This window comes from Mandrillus leucophaeus, unplaced genomic scaffold (assembly GCF_000951045.1).
Source record: "Mandrillus leucophaeus isolate KB7577 unplaced genomic scaffold, Mleu.le_1.0 Scaffold198, whole genome shotgun sequence".
Lineage (NCBI taxonomy): Eukaryota > Metazoa > Chordata > Mammalia > Primates > Cercopithecidae > Mandrillus > Mandrillus leucophaeus.
In genome coordinates, this window is record NW_012102009.1 from 3,660,991 (window position 1) to 3,684,919 (window position 23,929).

At 38.2% G+C, this 23,929-nt stretch overlaps 1 protein-coding gene and 1 non-coding gene across 2 annotated transcripts in view; both read right to left on the minus strand.

Moving 5' to 3' along the window:
- Positions 1–18,704, minus strand: part of LOC105538728 (chromosome unknown open reading frame, human C8orf37) — a 23,614-nt gene extending 4,910 nt beyond the window's left edge. The window contains exons 1-5 of the mRNA XM_011978664.1: positions 18,512–18,704; positions 13,556–13,643; positions 10,324–10,388; positions 9,701–9,766; positions 2,738–2,833 (exon numbers count right to left, since the gene is read on the minus strand). Coding sequence (XP_011834054.1) covers positions 2,738–2,833; positions 9,701–9,766; positions 10,324–10,388; positions 13,556–13,643; positions 18,512–18,666 — 470 coding nt within the window. The 5' untranslated portion in view covers positions 18,667–18,704. The remainder of the gene's footprint in view (positions 1–2,737; positions 2,834–9,700; positions 9,767–10,323; positions 10,389–13,555; positions 13,644–18,511) is intronic.
- A 427-nt stretch (positions 18,705–19,131) lies between these two features.
- TRNAS-AGA lies at positions 19,132–19,213 on the minus strand. The gene has a single exon. It is a non-coding gene; the product is annotated as a tRNA-Ser (tRNA).
- Positions 19,214–23,929: the final 4,716 nt, after the last annotated feature.

The following is a 23,929-nucleotide window of genomic DNA, read 5'->3' on the forward strand; positions in this document are numbered from 1 at the left end:
GTCTCTACTAAAAATACAAAAAATTAGCCTGGCGTAGTGGCAGGCACCTGTAGTCCCAGCTACTCGGGAGGCTGAGGCAGGAGAATGGCGTGAACCCGGGAAGTGGAGCTTGCAGTGAGCTGTGAGCTGAGTTTGCGCCACTGCACTCCAGCCTGGGCAACAGAGCGAGACTCTATCTCAAAAAAAAAAAAAAGCTCTAAAATTTCTCAAAGTTAGGATACATTTACTTCTCTCATCTGTAAAACAGGACAATAAAACAACTGAACAGCATTCCACTGTGTAATATGTAAATTGTCTTTGGTCATTGTCCACTTCTGGTTTCCTCAGTGATTATTCCACATCCTCCTCCACTCTCTTATTTTCAGCAGATCACATCTTCCTCCACTCTCTTATTTTCAGCAGATCACATCTTCATTCTCAAAACCAGGTCGCTAGGTATGAAAGCCTTCAATTTCCTGGCAAGCTCTCCCTGAACACATCAGTACCTTGCTGGCTTCCTCTCAGTCATAGAGGTCTTCCTTTTCCTATCCAAGGCTCACCTCCCATCAGTGCTCTTGGCCTTATTGTCTCTATTAACTTGCTGCTCACATGCTTGTCCCCGCCCATGTCTCCCTTCCCCTGGGTTCCTCTCATCTTATGAGCCCAGTATCTAAGAGTGTCATAGACTAGGTGCTGAATAATGTCTACTGGTAAACACCAATATACTGTACAAAATAAATATCATATCAATGATTTATATCTTGATGGTGGAGACAGCCTTATTCTTTAGCTGTTCCATTCTCTTATCTCCCAGAGATATTCCTAAGTGTCTTGAAAACTGAGACAGTATTTTCTACTGATTTAAATAATGACTACTTGTTTATTTTTAATAGTATAATAAATCCTCTAGCTGTCACTGTTTTTTCTAAAAATACATATATTTTAAAACCAGGCTGCCACAGATCTAGGGTAAACCAACTGGTATTCTTGATGACTCTGAGATGCTGCAAGTTCCTCAAGTTCCAACTAAGTTATCCATAGTTTACTTTATGCCTGTGTTCACCACTGTCTTGATGTTACATGCATTTTATTATCCTATGATAGTTTTATAAAAATTCATGCTTCATCTTGGAGACATATGGAGATTATTAGCCACTTATTAGATTAACTAGTAGATAGTAAATAGCAGAGGGTTTAGAAAAGTCAGAAAAGGAAAAGTCAACCTGTAATTAAAAGCCAACTTTTCCACTTATAGGGTAAAAAGTGGGCTAAGCCTAAAAGTATGGGTTCCTGACCTCAGATTTTGGGAATACATTAGGCTTTATTTGGATTGGAAACTGTAAAATTTTTAAAGTTATAATTTTTCCATGTATTTTTATATTTGAATTGTGTGTATACGTATGAGGAGGATTCAAAGTTTTCATAAGATTTTCAAAGTGGTTCTTGATGTGAGAAAGTTTAACAACTATTAAATTAGGGTATACTCATAGATTTACCCAAGAATGGCTGCCAAAAGAGGTGTAGGGGAAAGTCTCTTACCCTTTTCTTTATGCTATTGAAAACTGCTGCAATAATACACTGTATTAATTTTTAGCTTTAAATTTTTAATTGAAAATGTCAATGTAAAGTTCAAATATATTTTTATAACTTGTAACACCTTAAAGATATTAGGTATTCTGTAAGTGTATAAGAATGTGCAAATTATATAAATATGAGCAAGACATTATCTCAGCCACAAGGAGAAAGGTAGTCATACACCAACCTAAAAGCTTCAGTTTTATATTACAGTATATAATAGGTTCAAATCACCGTGAATACACAGGAAGGGAAGAGTTTTCTTCCAGTTGAGAGAGTGGTGAAAGAATCATGGAAGACATGTGATGAACTTTACTCTGAAGGACAGGTAGGGTTTAGGTAGATAAAATGGTGGGAAGGCATCCTAGGAGGTAAAGAGGTTGTACCAAGTCAGAGGCAATGGGAGCCTTGAGTACTCTCATGTAAATAAAATCTTTCAAAGGTGAAATATACATTGTGGGAAGACAAAGCTGGATGATGGATGGATGGGAGCTGGATTATGGAGGGTCGTGAACGCCATGCTAAGGAATTTGGACATTATTCTGTAGGTGGAAGGGTGTTGAGCAGTAGGACAGTATACTCTGAGCTATGCTTTAATTCTGAACAAGGGAAGGATGGTCTGAAAGAAGAGACTGTAGGCAGAAAAACCAGTGAGGAGGTTACTTCTGTATTCTTGTCCAGAAGTAACATGTCCTTATCTAGGCTGACAGCAGGCAGATGGAGAGAAGGAGATGGATGACAGAAACACAGTCATGCATTGCTTATGCTTTGTTAGGCAATTCCATCATTGTGGGAATATCACAGATTGAGCTTATACAAACCTAGACGGTACAGCCTACCACACACCTAGGCTACATGGTATAGGCTACAAACCTCTACAGCATGTTACTGTTTATACCAGCATCACTGCAAACATGTGCAATGCATTGCAGTACAATATTACAATGGCGATGATGTCACTAGGTGATAGGAATTTTTCAACTCCATTATAATCTTATGGAACCACCATGTATATAGGTATGCAGTCCATTGCTGACTGAAGCATCATATAATGTAGCACATGACTATATTGAAGAGGTGAAGCCCACATGATCTGGCCGAATCCACCCGGACAGAATATATCAAAATAAGAAATATAAAGTACTTGGTACTTTTTTCAGAGTGAAGTTCTTTAGTAACATACCTGAAAAACAGATAATCACATGATTTGTCCCACATATAGTCATCATAGCTGACTACCAAGAAATCACAGGCTATACAACGCAGATGGTCACATGCTCTGTTCAGAAAAAAAAAATTGTATATGAAAGATTATTGGTATCTTTAAATGTGAAGACACGGTGATTTATTTATGGGATATACCACATATTACAGACTACTGAATAAACAACAGAAAAGTACAGATTAATCTGATTATAAATCTTTATACTAAAGCATTATTTGCAGTCTAAACCTTAAGGTTAAATTTTTGCACAAACCTATTTTACTACGATCTTGTACATTGAACATACACATATATTATATAGATACAAAAGAAAATAGATTTGTAGATCTTTTAATTCCATGGTTTTCAAATTAGGTCTGAGGGAGATCTTCACATAAGCTAACTTCTTTAAATGCTTCCCTTCCTACTGAAATTTTCAGGAATATCTCTACCAAAGAATATGTCACATGACATTGAAATGAATCTGTTTCTCAGATAAGCTGATTAAGCGCTGGGAAAAGATTGTATTTGTTTGCTGCCTCACAACTTGGCATAATGCATTCATTCACTCACTTAAAAAATATTTATTGAGAGTCTGGTATGTGCTAGTGAGATTCTGTATTCATAGAGCTTCGATTGTAGTGAGAGAAGAAATAAATAATGCTCATGATAACTAGGTTATATACTAACCTGGAGGGATATCTGAACCAAGGTGCACACTAACACGTATAGCATGATCCTATTTTTGTAAAAACGACCCCCCCAATAAATTCCTATATAGGTGGCTAGAAGTTTATAAGAACATGGAGCAAAATGTAGAAAGTTACACACTACCCAGTAACACTGGTTGCATCAGGAGTGGTTGAATAAAGGGAAGGAAGGGAGATTATTATCTTTTTCTTTATACATGTTTCAATTTTGTTTTTATTCTTCCAGTAAGCACATAATACTTCTGTAATGAAAAAATAAAACAAACTCATCATTAGATTTTTTTCATTTATTTCCCTTCAAAGTTCAGATACGCTAATTTCAAAACTGCAAATACCTTTGGCCTGAAAGTTTCTTTGAGAATAAATGCTTTGTATTTCTAAAAATACTATTAACTATAATAATAATGAAACATTTAAAACCTATACAAGTTTCATAGGCAAGTCCATATTTTCTTTCAAACTGTTAGCAATTTATGAAGTTGCATTTCTACATTTGGAAATTCAACAACTACATTTGTACACATTTGAACTCAGACTTTGAATGTACAAGTCAGGAAATGCAAAATGATAGTTCCCAAAGTTACTATGACCTGCTTTCTTATGCATACATAGTTTATTACATGATTGCACAGAGTGTTAACTTTAATGCCTTAATACACATGTGCAATTTGGCTGAATTATTGCTGTTGTGGGAACTATAATTTAGAATTTCCTGACATTTTGTATGTGTAAAATCTCAACCATAATGTTAAATACAGCTTTTTAATTTAATTTAAAATTTAGTAGTTTATTCAAATCTATTCACACCACCACATTTTCCTACAAACACTGTCCTTTGAGAAACATAAAACTAACTTGCAGCTAAGAAATCATTCCACTGCTACGATTTACTCTATTAGATCATAATTAGTACCAGTCTATGGAATAATCCAGTCTTGCAAGTAGTTTAAAAAATAATTGAGAGTAAAATTCGATTGGTTTGAAAATGCCTTCATTTTATCTGTAGTACTTATTACTGCCACCATGCTTCCTACTACTATTCTCTCCCCTTTCCATCAACAAATGAAAGACAAATCTTTTTCTAAAATCTAAAGTCATTCAGCGTTACCTCTAACCAGAGCTGTAACTAGAAATCAAACAAACACCACAAATAGGCAGGATAGATTCAATTTCCTTTATGCCCTGGCCATGTAAATCAGTACTTCTTTTCAGGGCTGAAATGTATTTCTCTTTCATAACTATGTAAATAAAAGCATATCTAATATAAAGTCATGACTCCAGTGAAAGACAAACTGTCAGGTCTTTCCCTCTAAAATGTAGAGGAAATCACACATGTCACCAAGAGCTTTGTTCTTTTGTCCAGCTAATAAGTAGAATTCACTATTTTAAAGATGTTTATGACAAGAATGCCCCAAATCTAACCCAATATAATCTTCTGCCCAGACACTGTGGTTCTCTGTTAAATCCTATCAGATCTACACAATGGGACTAGAGAAACTTGATGTTTGGACAGTTTGAAGATAACAGCAGTTCCAACAGCAACATCAGCTAAGATTCTTCTCATACATTACATGGCTTTCTGCTACGTAGTATAATAGAAACCATAATGGATTAGGTATCAAGTAACCAACTTGAATCATTGCTTTGTAATAATTGATATGACCTTGAGCAAGGCACATTATTTGGAAGTCATTCTTAACAACTTTCTCTCTTACCTTCCTTAGTCAATCACTGAATTCTGTCAATTCTATATTCTAAATACTTCAAATTTGAGCTTTTCCCTAAGTCATTGCTACCACGCAGGTCACAACTCCCATCTTCTCTTTCCTGTCTTGCCCCTCCAACTCCCAAGCCATTTTCTGCACAGCAGCTGACATGACTTTTTTAAGAAACACAAATCTGGCCCATTGCACACAGGACATACTTTTCCCAAAATCCTCTAAAGGATTACAGGACCCTAAGTCAAATGTCCCTCCACTCTCTCTCCAGTCCCCTCAGCGGCCATTCTTTCCCTACCCATTATGCTCCAGCACGGCCAGATGCTCTCTGTTCCTCCCACCAGAGGAACACCCCCAGCTCCTCCCCTTCTCAGGGATCTTCTAAACATGTGTGTGCTCTGGCTCCAATAGTCACCTCTCTTTGCCTAACTCCTACTTATTTTTCATATTGTGGTTTATCTTCTCAGAGAATTATTCCTTGATCCTTCATATTAGTTAGCGTGCCCATTATTTATGCTTATAGTATGCCACACTTTCCCTTTATGTCACATATCAAATGGAAATTAAATACTTATTTGTGGGATATCTATTTAAAGCCTATCTCCTTATCTAGACTGAAAGCTTATGGAGGACAGGAAGTGTCCATTTATTTGTTCACCATAATTTGTTCATTTAATCCTTAGGACCTACCAGGTGATTAACAGATGTTTGACGAATTTAACACAAGTACCTCCATCTCTTCATTTATAAAATGGAGGTAAAAATTCTTGATCGGCATCTTGGGTTTTTCTCCTGTGGAGTAGGTAAGTCAATATGCATATATAAAAAGTGCTCTGGACAGTATAAAGTACTTCACACATAAAATGTTGCATATGCAGACGAACATGTGTTTATCTTTCTATGGGTGCAAATTGTGTGTCATGAAAGGGGCAACTAATAAAAAGTCTGTGAATACATATATTTACCTGCACATATATATGCAACTGGTATCTCTTCTTACAGCTGTGCAGGAGGCAGAAATGGGGTATAATTGATTTTGGCATCCCACTTGGACTAACAGTATGTGATAGGAGCCTTGAGCTATGAAAACAGGCTGTTCTTTGGTTTACTGAAATTCCATCTAGCATAGATTTTGTCTGTGCTAGAACTAAATCAAAGTACACACAAAATATTTCATACATAAGAAAATCTTAACGAAATGTTTACTTTTTAGAAGTAAACCAGAATGTATTTTTTAAAAGATCATTCATGAAAACAGAAGGCACCTATAAGTATATGTATTTCCTGAGATTAAATGGAAAACTAGTAGTAGAATAAATATTCTAGTCCCTGAGATATAACAAGAAAGCAGGACTAATGGATGAGAAAGACACCTTAATTAGAACCCAGTGTGCCTGCAGTACCTAGCTGTCTTTTCCACCATAAGCATAATTTTCATGTATTATTTCATTTAATCCTCAGAGTATCTCCATGAAATATGTTTAGTTTTTAAGAGTGAGGAAATAGGTTTTAGAAGATAACATCCCTTCTTAAGGCTTCAGAGCTTGTAAGTGGCAGAGTGAGGCTTTGAACTTAGGCATTCTGTCATCAGAGCCCTTCCGTTTCATGCCACAGGAGTAATCATGTGCTGCTTTGTTCCTCACTGGCCAATGTTTTGCCTTTCATTGATAACCTAACACAGAGTTTACGACATGGGCATTCAATGGATTTAAAAAATGGAAAAAATTCAAATGGAAAAATCAATCTGCAGTATGTGAATTAAACAGATAAGGCAGCAGGAGACATGCATTAGAAGGGAGTGTTGTTTCAGACAGGGAATAAATGTAAATATACTGAGATGCAGAAAAACGCAAGTGGAAAGTACAGAATGACAAGCGTCCCAGTGGAAGTGGAATATCTGACCCAGGCTTTAATTGGAGCTGAAGGAACTAAAGAGAGAAGAGGAACAACAAGGATAACAATTTGGTAAAGCAAATAGTAAGTTTAGAGTTAATGTGAGACAAATGGCAACTCTCACTTCCCTTCTGAATAGAGGAGAGGCACTCAAAATAATATTTTAGGGATATTATCTTGAATGCTATATGTGGGTGATAGTAGAAAAGATGGAAGTGGACGCTAACTGGGAAACTGCTGCTGTGGTTCATGGGTGACTTGATAGATCCCTGGAATAGAGGCGGCATGGCTCTGAAAATGACCGAGACAAGTCCCAACTGAGTTGAGACAGGTAATTGAGGATTGATAGCAACAACACTAAATTCACCTCTACAGGCAGTTTGTAGCTCTAGTTTTTTTGTACAGAGAGTCCTCGATACATGATGATTCAATTACTATTAATTATTCTTTATAGCTCTAACAGCAGGTAACATTCCAGTGGATTTATATTAGCCTTTGGCTTCCTGGTGTTCCCATATAAGGCTTCTCCAGACTCCTAATTTCACCTTTGTCCTATAGCCCTACCTTCTGGGCATTGTCCTTGGATGTAGGCTGGCACCACCACAATCCTCCAACAATGTTTTTTTAACTCCCACTTCTATTATTCAATACAGTTAATTTGCCACAGTCATGTTTTGGTCAATGATGGACCATATATACAACAGTGGTCCTACAGAATTATAACAGAGCTGAAAAATTCCTATTCCTAGTTACATCATAGCTGTCCTATATAGCACAATGCTTACTCATGTGTTTGCCATGATACTGACGTAAACAAACCTACTGAGCTGCCAGTTGTATAAAAGTAGTGCATACAATTATGTATAGTACATAACACTTGATAATGATAATAAACTATGTTACTAGTTCATGATTTTACTATACTATACTTTGTATCATTATTTGAGAATGTACTCTTTCTACTTATTAAAAAAAGTTAACTGTAAAACAGCCTCAGGCAGGTCCTTCAGGAGGTATTTCAGAAGAAGGCACTGTTTTTATGAGATGACAGCCCCATGCATGTTGTAGCCCCCTCAACAAAGACCTTCCAGCGGGGCAAGATGTGGAGGTGCAGGACAGTGACATGGATGATCCAGACCCTGCATAGGCCTAGGCTAACGTGTGTATTGTGTCTTCATTTTTAACAAAAAAGTTGAAAAAGTAAAAAACAATGAAACAATTGAAAAAAGCTTATGAATAAGGATACAAAGAAAGAAAATATTTTAGTATAGCTGTACAGTGTTTGTGTTTTAAATTACTATTAAAAAAGAATCAAAAGTTAAAAGTTTATAAAAGTTTCAGTAAGCTTAGGTTAGTATTATTAAAGACTTTTTAAAGTAAACTTAGTGTAGCCTAAGTTACAGTGTTTATAAAGTCTACACTAGCGTAATGTCCTAGGCTTTCACAGTCACTCACCACTCACTCACTCACTCACCCAGAGCAACTTCCAGTCCTGTAAGCTCGGTTCATGCTAAGTGCCCTATACAGCTGTACCATTTGAAAAATCTTTTAGAATGTATTTTTGCCGTACCTTTTTAATATTTAGATACACAAATATGTACCATTGTGTTACCACTGCCTACAGTATTCAGTGTAGTTACATGCTACACAGGTTTGTAGCCTAGTAGTGTGTAGTAGGCTAGAACACCACCTAGCCTAGGTGTGTAGTAGGCTATATCATCTAGGTTTGTGTAAGTACACTCTATGATGTTTGTACATGAGGAAGTCACCTAATGACATATTTCTCAGAATGTATCCTTGCTGGTGACGCTTGACTATATAACAGTTATCCCTCCAGAAATGTGGTCAACATGCAATCATATAACTTAGGCCGTTCTTTCTTAAAAAATTAACAGAAAGTAAGTGTTTTAGAAATAACTAGATAAAAATATTTTAATAAAGTAAGCTAGGTAAGTAGGCCTCTGCCAAAAATAGAACCAAAAGCAGCAGGAGAGTAGCGTTTGCTTAAAGCCAAACTGTTTGCCCATATTATGAAAGTGCCAATGGAATGTGCTAGGACTATGGTGCTAACATGGGGTTGGGGTAGGTGGCATCATGACTATAAGACTGCCCAGAAAGAGGTACTGAGTGAGAAAACAGAGGTAGGAAGGGCAGGGAAGAGACAAAGAATGTAGGGTTTCTGCTTTTGAAATATGTAAACGTGAAATCAAGCAACTATGCTTGAGAATGTTTTGGGTAATGCAGACCTGTAGCTTTGCATGCTAACTGGCCAAGGCCGTGTGGGTAAGGCATCATGTATCTGCATGGCCACTTTGCTTCCACTGCCTGGAAAGAAGTTCACTCTCCTGTGTCCTGTGGAAACGAAGCTGGGACTGGAGTGATCCAGGCATTTCAAGTGGGGCTTAGAAAAGAGCATAAAATGAATAACACGTACCTAATATCACAGCTTTCAATAGCTATCTCCCAAGAATAAAAAACAAAGAATTCTTAGATTAGCTAATAAAAATACCTCTCCTTATAAAACAGACTGACGCAAAGATGTTAAGAACTACATTTTAACAACGGGGCATCCATTTGGAAAAAACCTAGTAAGAAAGTATAATACATTTCTGACAACCTACCTCCATGAAATATTTGTTCCAATCCCACATGGAATAGAGCTTCCACCAAGGTACACCGGACTGCAACTAGATGTGTTCAACAGATGCAAAAATATGAAGTTATAACAAAAAATAGGAGTTAATTGGCCATGTTAAAAAATTTTTGGTTTTATTGACTTTATGTTCTTGTAATCAAATTGTCTATTTTCCCTAGCAAGACAACCATTTCAAAGAAGAGCTATTTATTGTAGGATCACTGCTTTATTGGATATAACCTGTACATTCAGGAACACTCAAGGAGTTAAAATGAGTAAAAGAAAAATGTGTTTGCCAAATAATGTAAGGGACAAAGTAAATACTGAAGAATATAACAGAACATTAATTTTGAGAAACTGTTCACACTTTTTTTAAATGGCAGAAAATTATTTACAATAGCAATAATCCCCCATTTAATTTCCTTTACATGAAGGGGGTCATAGACCATAAGAACACTGAAGATATTGCTATTGGTCTTTCTCATGAAGGCCAACCAACGCTTTGTTGTTCAATGTCACTGCTGTTTAAATGGTAACAAAATCTACTAGATTATGCTCATAGTGTTTGCTCAATAGTGTGTATAAGTCACCAAAGCAATCTCAACTTACCTTTTACCAAGGCCTTGAATGGAAGCTCTGACAGATGTGTTACCTGAAGATTTAGATTTTAGTTTCTGTTAAAAAAGCAAAACAATAAAAGGCCACGAGTAACTTAGAAAACTGTAACATGAAAACTAATATTCCTTATAACAAGAATATTTTCTAAATGACTTAAATACACGTTTTGATGGCATCATTTTTAAGTTTCTGAAATAAAAACAATGATCAAAACCTTTTAAAGGCAAAAGGGAAGCAGAACTCCCTAAGGAATGTGCAAATTACTCTACTAACTTTTAGGCTAGGAAATTGATATATTGCCATTATTAGCATGCTAAGATTTAGAGTCACTTTATAACTCTTCAGTTAATATTACAGTTCAATGATTTAATATGAAGGACCTGCTATTTAAAACTTCATTCTAGAAAAATTCAATTGAGGAGGAAAAAAACCTCAGACTCATTTTTAAAGGCTGTGAATGTGCGTCATATGAACTAAAATTAAACTAACCAAGCTCCTGTGTAACTTCAGGAATATTAATTTTGATCAAATGGAATGGTATCAACCAATAAATGTTCTACAATAAAAATGTAGAGCTACCTAGTCACAACCATACAGTAGTTCCTATATGGTTACATAATATCATCATCATTAGCAAGCATTTATTAAGTGTTAACTGGTATATGGTACCAAACAACATAAACTAACCACACACTAGGACCACCGCCAAGGAGAGGAAGTGAGATGGAGAAAAGGCAATTTAAACTATGCAGAGTCGTGCCTTCATTTTACATAGTGGATGAGGAAATTTAATAGAGGCGAAAATATTGTTTTACTATGTCGCTCAACTCTTATTTGATGTTAAGCAGAAATGGAAAAAATTTTGGTACATGTCTGAAAAATAACAATATGTACGAATCTTTCTGTTTGGGGAGCATGTTTCATGTGCCATCCAGACTCATGCTTATGACTCTAAGCTGGCACACTCTGAGGTTCGTTGTTGGTTCCTGGGCTTTCTTGTGTGGGTCTGGGAACAGTTCAGAAATGCGACAGAATGGGAGAGCTGGGGGTGCGGTGGGGCAGTAGTATTTTTAGGGCATAATATAGCCTCTAATGACAACACTGGCATAGACCATCTGTTTATCAACGTTTCTTTTCTTAAATGTTTTTTTTCCCAATGAATGTTTTACTTAGACCTGCTGTCTCCTTTGAAGGCTGGAAAACTGGACATAATACATAACTAAGAAAGGAAAAGATCATGCTTAAAAATTTATTTCTTCATGACTGTAAGAGCTACTTTTATTTCAAATTAGTATATCTTAAAGCCAAGCCAGAGAAGTACTTATCTTCTTCTGAAACACCTTAACTGAAAAGATAGCGCCTCATAAACAGATATGCACCCTATAGTACTTAATAAATAATGAATTGTTCAGACGATTAATGAAGAGCAACAAAATGATGTAATTTTTTTCTACCATTAATTAGTACTACAAATTGACATTACTATTCAGTGCTTACACACTTACTTGGTACTTAGGAAGTATTCTGTTTGCAGGGTACAGGTGACCCTTGAACAACATGGGTTTCAACTGCACAAGTCCACTTATATGTGGAATTTTCCCAACCAAACAAGGATCAAAAATACAGTATCTGTGGCATGCAAAGCCCCATATACAGAGGGCTAACTTTTCATATAGGTGGGTTCTGTAAGGCTGACTGTGGAACTTGAGTATGTATGAATTTTGGTATATGTGGGGGGTTCCTGGAACCAATCCCTTGAGTATACCAAGGAATGACTATATTTAATATTGCTATTGTGTTTACATATTATTCAACTTGGCATCAGTGTATTAATTTACTTCAGGTGAATTGAAAAGTTTAATTTTGAAAAATTCAGATCTTAAAATCTATACTAGTCATTTGATTTTTAGTCTGGGTGACAAAAATATAAGTGGTCTCTATCCATATCCTTACCACAACCATTACCTAGATGTTTTCAGTCCACTGTTTTGCTTTTATCTTCCCTATCCTTTAAAAAACAAAACCCTGGTACTATAGTTATTTCTCAATTTTTTTTGTGATCTTTGTAAATTAGACTTCTATTTTTGTATCTTTCTTTTAAATCTAACAGATATGCTTGACACACACCATACTGATAAAAATTAAAATACATAAATTCTGATATACTGCCCAGTATGAAAAACGTTAAGTGATAAAGTCACTTTGGAAAACAATTTGGCAATGGGTAGAGTTGAAGATAAGCACACCTTATGACCTAGGAATTCCTCTTCTAGCTTTATACATCCTAGAGAAACTTCTGTATATGGGTAAAAGAAGCCATGTAAAGATATCTAATGAAGGAGTAATCACTGGTTTTCCCTGTGTACATGTTAAAATTTGTATGCCTTTTCTCCAATTAAAAAAAAAATATCTGATGAAGCATGATTTGTAATAGCAAACAACTGAGCACAATGTAAATGTCCATCATCAGGGAAGTGGATAAACTGTGGCAGTTATATAATGGACTGCTGTACACAGTTACAACTGTTTATGGTTATATACATATGTAATAAAAGTATAAATGTATGGATGGAAAGGATAAATGGTTATCTTTGGGAAGGAAGGCAACAGAGTAGGATTTAGAGAGGTCTTAAATTATATCTTTAATTTGCACTTCTTTTTTTAAAAAAAGGTCCAGTGAAGCAAATATGGCAAAACATTAATATATGTTTAATATGGGTGGCTGTCATGGTATGTTCAGTGTATAGGTTGCTGTTATATTATTTTGTGAACTTTTTATGCAGCTAAAATAGACACATAAACATTTAAAAAATTGAAATATTAACAATTTAGTCATTGCTTCACGGGATAAGAGCAATGGCATTGCATGTGAGGTGCTAAGCACATTCCTATAATGAAAGCTGTTTGTTTTTGGCCTTTTAGAAAAGTGTTCTTAGAAACTACAAATAAATACAAGTGACCAGCTTGATGTGTGAGTTGACTTCTATGCTAACAGCTTTTCTAATATGTTATTCTTACTGAGAAATGCACAGGGAAACACATACTGAGAGTTTCTAATATTTTACTGCTTCTACAGCTCTTTAAGTGTAATAATTTCTTTAAGTAATTGTATTTCTCGGAATTCAAAAGATAATGGGTAGCCACTTGCGTCTTCTTTAAGACTATTCTAAACATGTCTTGAAATAATGACAGAATTACTACATATTTATAACACTTGACTTACAGAGGGCTTTTTGTCCAAGTTGGGCTCTTCAAATATTTCATTAATAAGACTGTCAAGATCATCTTCTTTTTCAAATGTTTCTGTTGATCTGAAAAGAAAATATATGCAGAGAAAACTTGCCTGAGGTTTATGAGCAGACAAAGTTAGTATCGGAAGAGTTTTGCTTAAAGTCCATTATTAGAGTTGATGGTAGAAAGATAAAAGTGATTTTAATTTTTTTCACTGTGGATATAGTCTAAGTTCGTTGAGACAAAGATATATATTATCAGGTACAAATTCACATATGTTCTATACTATTACATACTTGATATTACATACTTGAGACATTTAAAACTATATACATTATATTCGAGAGGAAGCTGGGTATGTACTTATCTAAATTACATAAAGCATGTATTTTATGCAAAATATGTACAATGATAAGCAGAACCTGATATTATAAACAAAGATAATTTTAAGAGTCTTCCTGACTTTTCCCCAAAGGTTGCATTGTAAGTCAACCATATCTCTTTATGAGAGGAGCCAAAGGTCATGTAATCAAATGACCACCCTCCCCCCACCCCCCAAAAAAGGTGCTATTTGTTAGAATATCTCAACTACTCAACTACCTCTACCTTCTGCAGGCAAAGTCATCACTGGATTATTAATACAAACCACTACTGCACAGAACTTCTATTTAATAGCTGATGCTAAATAGCTAATAGCTAAATAGTATTTACTGAATACTTACTATAACCCAGGCATCGTCCTTAGTCTTTACATGAGTGTATCTTTATTTAACCCCATTTTATAGATGAAGAAAAGGCACTGAGAGATTCAGATATCTGTTCAAGGTCATATAAATAGTGGGAGAAAAGGCTTGGAATTGAATCTAGGGCAGTCCCTGCACTTCATACTATACAACATTAACTTCATACTATACAACATTAACTTTCTTTAGCGTTTATATGAAGTAGATGCTGTACACCAACTTTATAACTTCATTAAATTATTTGTTTTAGAAGACAAGTTTTTTAGTCAAACTCTCTAATTTCAGAAATGTATTTATTCTGACAATTTTTAACATAGGTCTTCTTCGTTACATCTTGGAGTAAAAAAATTTAACCTGAAATAAGAAAAGCAAGAGACTGCTGCCTACTACCTCATGGCTGATTCTATCTGTCTCCAGGCTTAGCCTCTTCAGTTGTACTGTAACTTTTACCCTTAATGTCTTTCACTGTATACTGGTTTCTTCCTTTGACTTAGAAGTATGCTCAAGGCTTTCTTCTTCAAAGAGACACTTCGAAAAACCCCTCTCTTAAAGCTGCCACCCTTTCTTACTCACTACTGAAGAATAGTCTGTATCCATGATTTCTACTTCCTTACAAGTAGACTAGATTTAGAATCAGCTGAGTGTTAATCCTAGACAGGGGTTTCTCAACCTTGGAACGACAGACATTTTGGGTCAGATAATTCTCTGGGGTGTGTATGTGGGGGCAGGAGACTGTTGTATATTGCAGGACGTTTTACAGCATCTACCCACTAGATGCTATTAAATAATAGCACACCCTTCCCCAGGTGTGACAATAAAAAAAAGTCTCCAGACATTGCCAAATGCCCCTTGGGTGGCAAAATCATCACCAGTCTAGAGCTACTGACCTAGTTTAAATTATTTAATCTCTCTGAAACTCAAATATTTTATCTATAAAAATGATACATAGATGACTAAAATTTCTTTCAGGTATAATATTCTACTTCTGGCCTCTAATCCCTCAACTACAGTGAAACTCTTCTCTCAAAGGTTTCCACTGCCCAAATCACTACAATATAATGGTGGTTCTCAGTTCCAATCCTCTTTAATCTTTCAGAAGCATCTGACACTGTTGGGTACCAATTCCTTATATTTCTTTTTTGATAAGAGGTTGCTAAGATGGCCTCTTAAAATTCTCTCCTTTGGCTTTCAGGACATACTCACTGGGGTATCCTCCCTCATGCAATTTCACAATTTCAAGAATCAGATGCATCCAAACTCCACCAACCTAATCAGTACTGTTACAGATCCAAATTACCAGCTTACATAAGATTCTGGTCTGTTCTTAGATCACGCAATTTCACAATGCCTACACTTGCCTATGCTTTGCTATAGTAATAACAATAAAGTCAACATTTCATCGAGAACTCATAATTTTAAAGGACTGTATAGACATTTTTTGGTCTTCTGATGTGATAATAATCTCAATCAAATGTTAATAAGCTTTTACTGGTTCCCTCTCTGACTCTGTTTCTGACATTCTAATCTTTTAAAGATATAGTTTCTGCTGAAAATAAAAGGTATATTCAAAATAAAATATAAACACTTAAACCTATAATTAAATGTGAGAGGTATATATACAAACCTTAAATCTAGATGTACTATGTCCTTGTGATTTAGCAATATGACTGTAGGCAAGTAACTAAGCATTGATTTGGTCAGTGAAATGGGGTAACAGTATTCACCTCATGGGGTTGTGAAGATTAAATGAAATAACATATATAAAGCACTCAGCATACAGAAAGAGCTCAATAAATGTTGGCTGTTACAGCTATCATCTAGAAAGCTATATTATCTTTAAATATTCCCATCTGTATCATCCCGAACCACTTTATTCCTATTGCAGTTCTTCTCAACCCACATCAGTCTTTTCTTTTTTTTACTAATCACATATTTCTTTTTATCATTTTGAACACTTCAACAAATTGCATGTTTTGACCCCTTACATTAGCAGTTGTTCCTGGTATCCAGATGTAGCATGGTCATTTACAGTATTATTTGCAAAGCTATCATTTTAGGAGGTAATATCAGTATTTTAACTCTTATGAGAGATACAGGTTACACTGCTATACAATTAGTAGGTAATCTCCTGTTAATAAATTCAAACATAAATTGCTTCCTAGCTTTTAAGTATCAATTTTGGCTCAAGGAAACATTTTAATATATAACATTATAAACCAGGTTGGGACTATATTTGGTATAAGGTTTAGGCCCTTTGTTGCTGTTTTTTGTACAATTTACAACTACATTGCCAGATGAAAAGTTTTAATATAAATGACAACAGTACTGGTTCACTACGGCTTTTATGTTATTTAGTACTAAAAAATCTAATGTATTAAGGTGGGCTGAGGTACTAGAAACATTGTGGATGAATTTTAGTAGAGCAAGCATGACACAACCCATGGTTGGAGAAGATCCACATAAATAGTCCCTTCCATTTTGAGCAGCTTGCTTCAATACATCCTGCCCCACCGCATGCTAGTTCTCCTAAGATGAACAGCTCTGAAAAGCTCCTTGATAGATTGGCTCTATCCCCTAGCAGGACAAATGAAAAGTACTAAAGCAACAACTGTTGTGGGATACGGATGGTAGATGTACTAATAGGCACATAAAGAATTCCAATATACAAGATAATAAAACTTAATGAGAGTGATATTTACAACATCCAGCCAAATGAGTGTTAGCCCATTCATAGTAATTATAGTTGTCTCTAATTTTTGTTTTAAAATGTTGCTCAGAACTCGACTAACTTTTAGAAATTTTGTTTATGTGCTCCTTTAGAATTTTTTCGATGCTTTTATCTTCGCAGAGTGAATTTTTATAAATAAATGTCACTGGAGATAAGCCAGGTGAACTGGATAGTAACAGAGCTGGATAATACTTTGGGAAATCACACATACACACACCAAAAAAAACAAAACCAAATCAAAGATGCAGCCAAAAAATTAACGGAGATGACGTTCTTAGATTGATCCAAGGTTGCCTCCCTGTAATTTCACAAGCGTTTCCAAAATATTCTAGGCAAGAGGCAATTTCCAAAAGATTCTAGCAAGAGTTGCTGAAGGACAATACTCTGATGCAAACATTGTTTTTTTCAGGGATTGTGGGGTAAATGGGGAAGTGAAGGAAGTCCTATTAATAATTATATGGAGGAAAAACGACTGGTAAATTTGAAATGTAGTTTTTTTAGATCAAAAACCAAAATACTTAAGAAATGTCCCTAAATTTCCATATGTATGCCTGGGACCCTTAACTAGGGGGCCATGGAGAGAAGGAAGGTAGACGATTTAATGTTCACAATAATTAACCCTTTTGTCATGAATCTAATCTCATCTTAATTCCCTGAGTTAAAAACAAACAAACTGAGGTGCGATGGCTCACAACTGTAATCCTAGCACTTAGGGGAGGCAGAGGTGGGAGTACAGCTTGAGCTCAGGAGTTCAAGACCAGCCTGGCCAACACAACGAGACTCTGTCTCTACGAAAAATACAAATTAGTCGGGCGTGGTAGCTCGTGCCTGCAATCCCAGCTAGGGTAGGCCGAGGTGGGAGGATCGTTTGAACCGGGGAGTTGGAGGCTGCAGTGAGCTACGATCGTGCCACTGCACTCCAGCCTGGGCAACAGGACAGAGCGAGACTCCATCTCAAAAAACAAAACAAAACTGAGCTAAAGACAGAATTAGGATTGGCCTGGGGAGCGGGGTCTGAGTCTATGGGATGAAGTTGTCTAACAAGCCCCTCACAGGGAGATGAGAACCGCTTGGCCACACAGAGGCAAAATCTGGCCTAGGTCAGCACAGCTTTCTCGGCGTTAAGAACGGGGCGCCTGAGGGGCATCCCGGTCCCCGACTAGAACCTCCTAGGCTCTGGCAGGCAGAAATAGGGTGAAGAAGACAGGCACAGGCCGCGGGCTCTGTGGGAGGGCGGGACCAGCTCTCTGCGGCCGGCCGAGGGGCGGAGTCTGCGCTGAGAGAAGAAATGCCAGAATCCGCATAGAGGGTCGAGGGGTGCGCTGCCGCTGGGGATAGGGCGCTGAGGGGCTGAACTGTGATGTAAGGAGGGGCTGGAGCTCGCGGACACGTTTCTTTTGGGTTGGGCGGCGGAGGGGCAGCTTTAGGGCCTGGAGCAGGGCTTTACCAGCATGTCCACCCCTCCCGCCCCGTTAACCTGAGATTCTCTTTCGCCTCGGCTTGGTTCCGGTCGCTACTGTGTGTGCCGCCGTCGCAGCCTTTGGGCTGGTCGACCACGCCCCGTCTTAGAAGGTCAGGTGTGCAAAATTTGGACTCGACTTCATCCAAGAGCTCATCCAGGTCCTCCGCCATCTTGAATCGCCTGGCGTTTTCCCCTCGAATCGCCAGGCTCCGGTGGTTTCCAGGGGTAACGCGGGGACCCGGCTGGCTCACGGTCCATTAGGCGTCCCTGCGCATGCGCACCGCTTCCCGTGGCAACCCGGCGCCCACGAGGGCTCGCGGCAGAGAATGCGGTGGGTTCGTGAGGGGCTGGCGCATGCGGGGACGGAGTTCGGAGCTGTCTCTGCCCTGTGTCTGTGTGACTCGCGATGCTTTGCGTTTCTTCCTTTCAGCTCGTCTGGCGTGGTTTGTCCCGTCTGCCTCTCCCGGGCCCACGTTGTAACCACAACCACACTTTCTCGCCCTTTCATTCTCTCCTGTCCCGTTTGGGTCCCTGTTGTGTTTCAACGGTTAGAAAATTCCTGAAATCTGTGGAAGTTCGAGCAGAACGCTCTAAAACACAAAAAGTGTTTGATGGCAAGAAAAAGAGCATGTTCCCGTAGTCGGCAGGATTCGAACCTGCGCGGGGAGACCCCAATGGATTTCTAGTCCATCGCCTTAACCACTCGGCCACGACTACTGGCGGTGTAAGTGTTTGTGGTGAGAATGCATGTAGAGTCTGCACAAGCGTCTGCTGCAATAACAGGCACGTTTTGATTTGGAGGAAACCATTACTGAGCTGTTGGGAGCATATTTGAATGTTATGGCGCTTATCATTTTACTGTTTGTAAAACTCTTAGAAGGTATCCGGTCCAACTCTTTGTTGGAAAAAAGGGAAATTCTAATTAAATCTGAGAGAGGGAGAGATGTGTGCTCAAAACTATTGTACACCCACCTGCTTGCACAATGTTGGAGCCATTTCCAGGAGAGAACCAGGAACCGGGTGGGGGCCAACCAGTCTCCTGGCTTCCTTGATGGGACTGTCAGTTCCACTCCTTCGCCTTTCTCTTTGACAAACGGCTCCCAGGACTTTCTTTTCACCCATTATACATTAAGAAGCTATTTACCCAGCGATTTAAATTCACTCCGCAGGGTCAGACAGTCCCACCGTGCCATAAAAGTACTACTTTGAAAAGTGTAAAGCGTGATACAAGAGTAAGGTGTTGTTAATGGCATTCTTAACAAATACTGTCCACAGTTTAACCTGTGTTTTGGGTATTTCTAAAGTGGGATAGCAAAGAGTTTGGCATCCTTGGGACTCTGGAGATAGTTTGATCCAGATGATTTGTTCAAAGTATCTTTTAACGTCCCTGAAGAGCAACATGTAGTGGTGTGCTGGAGCGAATGGGACCTGCTCACTCCTACCCACTGATAAATTTTCAAGGATTTTGGGAGCTAATTGTTAAATGCAACTATTATTAAATATTAAATTATGCAAACTTGCAATTACATTATATTAAAAGCAAATGCGATACTCAAAATTCACATTCTAGTGATTCCACTACATTTTACTATTATTTATAAATATAATTGAGATTATTTACATCTGAAAGACTTTCTCTCTTTAACTTTCCATTCAGTGATGTCACTTGGGAAGCTTGAAATGAGCCATGGCGGGTGTTATTTACATGAGGGAAATTGCAAATGTGCCAAAGCAGGGCTTTTTATCCCTAGGAGATGGTTGTCATTTAGTGGCACACTGCATGTTACCATCAGACCAACTTTGAATATTCCCAGCAAGGCAACACTCCCCTTTTCTGCACGGCCGCTCTAGTTATTGTCTCTGAATCTTTGTTTTAGCTATTAGAATCCTGGCATATACCCCCCCCTCCACATATATGCATATAAACATATATATATATATATGTTTACACACACAGGAAATCAGCATTTTATGCAAAGTACTTAACAACATTGAGCACTGACCACTCAGATCAGACACTGCCAGGATGCTTAAGTAGTATCCTAGAGGCCCCCAGACATAGTGTTGGTTACCCGTGTAGTCAGAGTAGAGAACTCCAGAGGGTGGGGAGACAATGTTGGGGCAAGGAGGGGACTTGGACACTAGTTATTTGTCTAGAATCCTGACTTATTCTATGATTTCCCACTCATTAATTTTTTAAAGTTTTTTTCCAAGTTGCCTTGCTGGGCTATTTTACTGAGAACCAGCCTCCAGCAGAAAGACAAGGAAAAGCTGCTTGAAAAAGCAGTTCTTGCAACATGATTCCAGGGGAAGTCATGCATAGTTGCCATCCAGTTTAACAGGCTTACATTAATGATTTGCTTTTGCTCTTGAGAAGATGAAATGAGGGGATCTGTAGCAATGTTGAAAGTATCTATTAGCGTATAGAAGATTTGCTATGAGAGATGGTGAAAAAATAAAAGAGAAAATGTTTCTGGATTTCTGTTTTGTTTTTGTAACTATTAGACAAAAATCAGTGTGTTCCCTCCTTCCCTCACTTCTACTCCCATTTTTCTGGTCTTTTGATTGGATGATTTATTCCGTTTATATTTTAAAATTTCATTTTATTGATTTTATTTACTTTCAGTAGCTTTTGGGGTACAAGCAGTTTTTGGTTCCATGGATGAATTGTATAGCGGTGAAGTCTGAAATTTTAGTGCACCTGTCACCCGAGTAGTGTACATTGTACCCAATAGGTAGTGTTCTTTTTTTTTTTTTTTTTTTCGAGATGGAGTTTCACTCTTGTTGCCCAGGCTGGAGTGTGCAATGGTGCGATTTCTGCTTACCACAGTCTGTGCTTCCTGGGTTCAAGTGATACTCCTGCCTCAGCCTGCCGAGTAGCTGGGATTACAGGCATGTGCCACCATGCCGGGCTAATTTTGTATTTTTAGTAGAGACGGGGTTTCTCCATGTTGTTCAGGCTGGTTTTGAACTCCTGACCTCAAGTGATCCGCCTGCCTCGGCCTCCCAAAGTGCTGGGATTACAGGCGTGAGCCATCATGCCCAGCCTCCAATAGGTAGTGTTCTTATCCTTTACCCCCCACCCGTCCTCCTCTCTTCTGAGTCTCCAGTGTCCATTATACCACTCTATATGCCTTTGCGTACCCACAAATTAACTCCTACTTACAAGTGAGAACATATGATAATTTGGTTTTCCAGTCCTGCCCACTCCCGTTTTAATAAAATGGATGTATGGGTCATCTAGAGTTTGGTATTTTGAGAATTTCATTTATGACTCATTCAACTCTGGTGGGTCTCCTGACTTGAGTCATGTTCTCTTTCTGGTTTGCCCCTGAGAGTAAAACGTCGAGTTCAGAGTCTACAAGGAGAAATGCCACATGCCACATAAGAGTAACATATGTGTGTGGCTGTGTGATAAAGTATAAAATTACAGTGCACTAGTATAATCTCCAGATGTGAGTAAGAAAGTTACACAGTTATAAAATTCAGTGGGCTCTAAACAATGGATGTGGATGTATAAGATGAAGGTAGTGTGGCTTTAGAAGATTCTACATTCATGGAAATTCTATTAGATCATTTTTTTTTAAACCCTGCTATAAATTCGTTTGGTATAACTTTCTGTTTTCTGAACAATCTTCTTTCTTTCTCTGTAATTGTTAATGTGTGTAGACAATGTCGTGAATCCTTGTCCCCTGTCTTTCCTAGTCATGGAAAGCATGCTGAGTGTCAGGTATTTCATAAAGAATAGGCAAGTGCCTCCAGGTGATACAATTATTAACATGGTAAAGGGGACTGGGTGCGGTGGCTCGTGCCTGTAATCCCAGCACTTTGGGAGGCCAAGGTGGGCGAATCACTTGAGCCCAGCGGATCACTTGAGCCCAGGAGTTTGAGACTAGCCCAGGTGACATGGCAAAACCCTGTCTCTAACAAAAAAATTACAAAAATTGGCCAGGCATGGCGGCGCTGCACCTGTGGTCCCAGGTACGTGGTAGACTGAGGTGGGAGGATGGCTTGAGCTCAGGAGGTGGAGGCTGCAGTGAGCTGAGATAGTGCCACTGGACTTTAGCCTGGGCAAGAGAATGAGACTCTGTCTTAAAAACAAAACAAAAAACATGGTAAAGGGGCATGCCATGTATTATTACATTGATTTAGTATTCAAGGAAGTATTTTAGGTAAAAGGTGTCCAAATTAGGAAATCAAAGCACTGTTGTCTTTCCCAAGTATCTGAAGAACTCTCTGAGCCTGGTTTCTTGCTAGTACCATTGTAAATAAGTTAGAAGTGGCGAGGCAGCTGGTTCTGCTGTCCCACACAGTCCCAGGCCAACTGCTTCAGTTACAAGGTGTCCTGTAATCTCCCTGGCTACTCACATAATGAATTGCAAGGCTTCTTCCAATTCCCAGGTACTTAGGTTTAATTTTCCCTTCCCTGCATCTCTCCCCTGCATACTACAGGTCTTTTAGACAAATACCCACTGCTGGGCGGTGACGTTGGCATGAGGGAAGGCATCCTCCTGGGCCAGTTGCAAGCCTCCTAGCAGCTGATGTCATGGAAGAATGGAGTCGCACCGAAGCAGCTCCAGTTCTTTTAAGTGGTCCCTGAATTAGGCCTCGATGTCATGTAGGTAAATTCAGCCCAGAACATGCAGAATCTTTATTGGAATTTGTACATTCATCTCTCACAGCTGTGGAGAGTTTAGACTAATCACAACTCTCACTGGGATACTATTATCTTGGTAATTTGAAAAAGGATCAGGAGCCTGCAGGCTTGGAACATCTTGAGAAAACTCTGGCTCTGAAATACATCATCACATGTGGGGGACACCACTTGCGGCATCATCGCAGAGAGCTGAAGAATGCTGAAATCAAGTATTTCTCTGGCGTGATTTCAAATGGCTTGAGAAACCTGAGAAGTTTTTTTTTTTTTTTTTTTTAACTGCAAAACAGATTCTTTCCTCTTCCATCAACCCCATTGCTGTCAATATGTCCAGTGTTAGGTGCCAGAAATGAGCATAGCCTCTTAATGATAACAATGCCAAGGTTAGCACAGCCGCCAGGGGCTCTCTCAAGAATCTGTTAGGGTGTATTTTGATCTACAGACACGTTCTGAAGGCGTGCACCTCCTTAGCTTTTCTAGTCTCAGTACATTTCTCTTCAGCAGCCTGGATAAAACCTGTCACTTTTTGCCAGAACTTCTCATGCTTTGGGGCCCCTCAGACACCATTTTTCATTGACCCCATGAGTCCATATGGTAGGGCGAGGTTCAAAGTTGGTATTTGGGAATCAGCTTCTGACAGCACAGAGGCCTGGTATACTGCGGTCATTTGTTCAAAAGGCCAGGATTTGCAGATGTGCTGTAAGAGTGTAATATAATTTTTGACTCCATCCAAATGGATATTTTATCACCATCCACATAGCAACCAACAAACAGATCAG